This window comes from Myotis brandtii, unplaced genomic scaffold (assembly GCF_000412655.1).
Source record: "Myotis brandtii unplaced genomic scaffold, ASM41265v1 scaffold532, whole genome shotgun sequence".
Lineage (NCBI taxonomy): Eukaryota > Metazoa > Chordata > Mammalia > Chiroptera > Vespertilionidae > Myotis > Myotis brandtii.
This window is the reverse complement of record NW_005369955.1, coordinates 1066362-1069598: the sequence shown is the minus strand read 5'-3', so window position 1 is coordinate 1069598 and position 3237 is coordinate 1066362. Positions and strand designations below refer to the sequence as shown.

General features: G+C 61.3%; 1 protein-coding gene across 1 annotated transcript in view; it reads right to left on the bottom strand.

Moving 5' to 3' along the window:
* COL22A1 (collagen, type XXII, alpha 1) overlaps window positions 1-3237 on the bottom strand; it is a 127911-nt gene that overhangs the window by 59300 nt on the left and 65374 nt on the right. The window contains exons 26-28 of the mRNA XM_014549017.1: window positions 3039-3092; window positions 2146-2199; window positions 910-963 (exon numbers count right to left, since the gene is read on the bottom strand). Coding sequence (XP_014404503.1) covers window positions 910-963; window positions 2146-2199; window positions 3039-3092 — 162 coding nt within the window. The remainder of the gene's footprint in view (window positions 1-909; window positions 964-2145; window positions 2200-3038; window positions 3093-3237) is intronic.

The window sequence follows — 3237 nt, the reverse complement described above, 5'->3', positions numbered from 1 at the left end:
TGGGGGGGGGGGCCGCCCCCCCCCCCCCCCAGAGAGGAGGGAGAGGAAAGGTGACTGAGCGTTAGGTCTGAGGACCCTGCAGCTTGGGGGCGGCAACGCGGAAGCACGAGACGCACTCCAACTCCCGCCGGTCCCCAGGGTCTACAAGCACCATTAGCCAGAGCTGCTCCAAGCGGAACCGTGTCAGCACCTGCCACTCAAAGTGCCACTTCAAATCTGCCAGGAGGGCCACACCTTCGCTGTGGGAGCTGCCCTTGCTCAGCAGAGAGGGGAGCAGTCTCCTGTCTGCGCACAGGCTCCCCCCACACACACCACACACACACCACACAGGTCCCACATACACACCACATACACACACCACACACACACCACACATGTCCCACATACATATCATACACACAAACCACATACACATCACACACACACACACCATACATACCACATACACACACCACACATACCCCACATATATACCACACACACACCATACACACACCACACATACCCCACATACACACCACATACACATACCACTCACATACCACACATACACCACATACACACCACATACACACACCATACACACCACACACACACCATACACACCACATACACCTCACACACACACACACACTCTCTCTCTCTCATTGCAAGGGTCGGCCAGCCTCGGAGCAGTGGAGCGACAGCAGGGTCCAGGGCAGGGGGCAGGGATCCAGAGGGAGGGGCCCCAGCCACAGGGTCCTCTTGCTCCTCCGTCCCAGAGGCGCTGTCGTCATCCCAGCTGCAGCCTCTTCCCGTTGATCCCGCTGTTTCCCGCCAGACCCCAGCTGAACCGACGCTGCTCCGTCAGGAGAGGTTCACACCCACCCCCCCCCACACCCCGAGAACCACAAAGCAGGAGAGTCATACCCGCAGGCCCGGCTTCCCAGGCAGGCCATCCACCCCGCGGTCTCCGGGCTGTCCCTGCAAGGAGAGCCGAGTCAGGTTCACGGGTGGGCAGGCAGGCAAGGGGGAGGAGAGGGGACGGACAGGCACAGGGGGCAGGCACAGGGGAGGGGGAGGGGACAGACAGGCAAAGGGGGCAGGCACAGGGGTCCAGGTGGGTGAGGAGAGGCCCCTGCTCAGGTAGGTTCGCTGCCACTCTGTGTGACCGCTTGACCCGCTACCAACAGCAGCAGCTCATCCCACCTCCTGGCTCCCACAGGACCTGCCTCCACCTTTGACATATTTTATAAAACTCTAGAGGTCTGGTGCACAAATTCGTGCACAGGTGGGGTCTGGCCAGCCCACCCCATGGGGCCAGCCGGCCGGGGGGAGGGGCCTCAGCTGGCCAGCTCCGCCCCCATCGGGCCCGGATGGCCAGCCACAGTGTGACCAGTCATTCCGATCACTTGGCTTTTATATAGAGAGAAAGCTGAGCAGGAACGGTGCCCTTCTCTCCCTGGAGGTTTATAAGGAAGATGTTACAGCCTGTGTCAGAGCACAGAGTTCCTGGTGAGCCTTACTTCCGGCTTAAAATGTGAGAGAGAAGGTGGAGAATGCTCACATTAAATAAATGCCTGTGACACTGAGTTAAATCCGTGCTCATTTGGTCATTAAACACTGAGCTTCTGAGTCTGCTTATGACAATGGTGAGCTTTCCCACGACACGCACACGCTGCCCGTAAGGACTGCTACCTGGAAGCTAGGCTGTGTGTGCTCGGAGAGTGAAGCGCTTTCTGTGAACACGAGTTGCAGGGTTTGTAGCTGTTCACTCGCAGTTTGCAAACTGTGACTTTGCTTCCCAACTTTTACAATGTTTAACCTGATTCTTTTCTCAATGTTCCTACTATAATCATTCCCACCAGCACAGTTTAAAACTGGTCTCTTATTATGTGAGAGTCTCTGAGGTCTGTCCTCCTGGCCAATAAAATAAACACGGATTTCTAACACGAGTGGTAAAGCCACACGCTCCGAGCCCTCCCTGGTCCCCTCAGGGAAGTGAAGGACTTGCCCACACCTGACCTGGAAAACCCACGCCCCTGAGCCCCTCCGGGCTCGGCAGTCACCTGACGGGGAACCCCAACAACCAGGAATGGTGGGTGCCCTTCATCTCCTCTCTGCTGTCTGGGGCTCCCAAGCCCATGCCGCCCCAAGAATACCTACCTTGGGCCCTGGCAGGCCTGGGGGTCCGGGCAGCCCATCCTTCCCAGGCGGCCCCTGCGCCGAGAGGGAGACAGGAAGTGAGCCGTGAGGGAACTCCGTGCTGGGCAGTCTGCAGGGGGAGCTGCCTGCACAGCTGGGGCCTCCGCAGCGAGGCTGCTGGTCTGCGGGCTGGTCCTCCTACACCCTCGTCCTCACGGAGAGGATCGGGTGCCCTGGACTGGCTGGTTCCCAGTGCCTGCCTGGCCTCCCACCCAGGGCCCCACCAGAGAGAACAAGCTGTCAGGAAAGCCCGTCACGTGGAGCCGGCCTCCCTGAGGGCCACCGTCAGGTCTAGGAGGGCTCACGTCACGCCACAGGTGACAGCCCACAGGCCACACCTGCCATCCCGCCCGGAGTGCTCCAGGCCATCGGGCGGCAGGCGCGCCCTCCTCGCTCACCCACCCACAAGGCGCACACACACCTGCTGAGGTCCGGCCTCGGGACTGGAAAGAAATGAAGGGGCCCCAGATTCCCCCTCCCCCCCTCCGTCCCGGAGCTGGAAGCGTCAGGAGGAGGAGGAGGAGCAGGTCCTGGATGGGCCATTTCTCCTCCCTCCGCCCATCACTCCTGTGCCCTCTGCAGGCGTCCCTCAGCGACAGGCACACTTTAAACAGCCAAGGACTATGGGATTTGCCTTTAGGTAATGGGAGCAGGGGAGGGGGGCTGAGGAGAGGGTGCCCCTCCGTTCTCCACCGGGGCCGTGGGGGGCAGGCCCAGGGGACAGCACATGGAGGCGCCACAGCAGGAAGGAGTCGGCCGAGCACTGTGGGGCCGCTGCTGGGAGGGAAGGTCCCGGGGCAGCCCAGCTCCAGAGCAGCCCTGACACAGAGGGGACAGGGGAGGGGGGGCCTTACCGCCGGCCCGGGGTGCCCAGGTTTTCCAGGGAAGCCGATCTCTCCTGGCAAACCCTGGAAAGGGAACCACAGGAGACTCAGTGACCGTCTCAGAGACCTCTCTCCCCCTCTCCCGGCCCAGCCCAGGCCTCTGCTGTGAGGAGGGGGCCAGGGGTGGCTCCCCCAGGCATCGGGCTGTGCTCAGTGCAGGCAGCAGAGA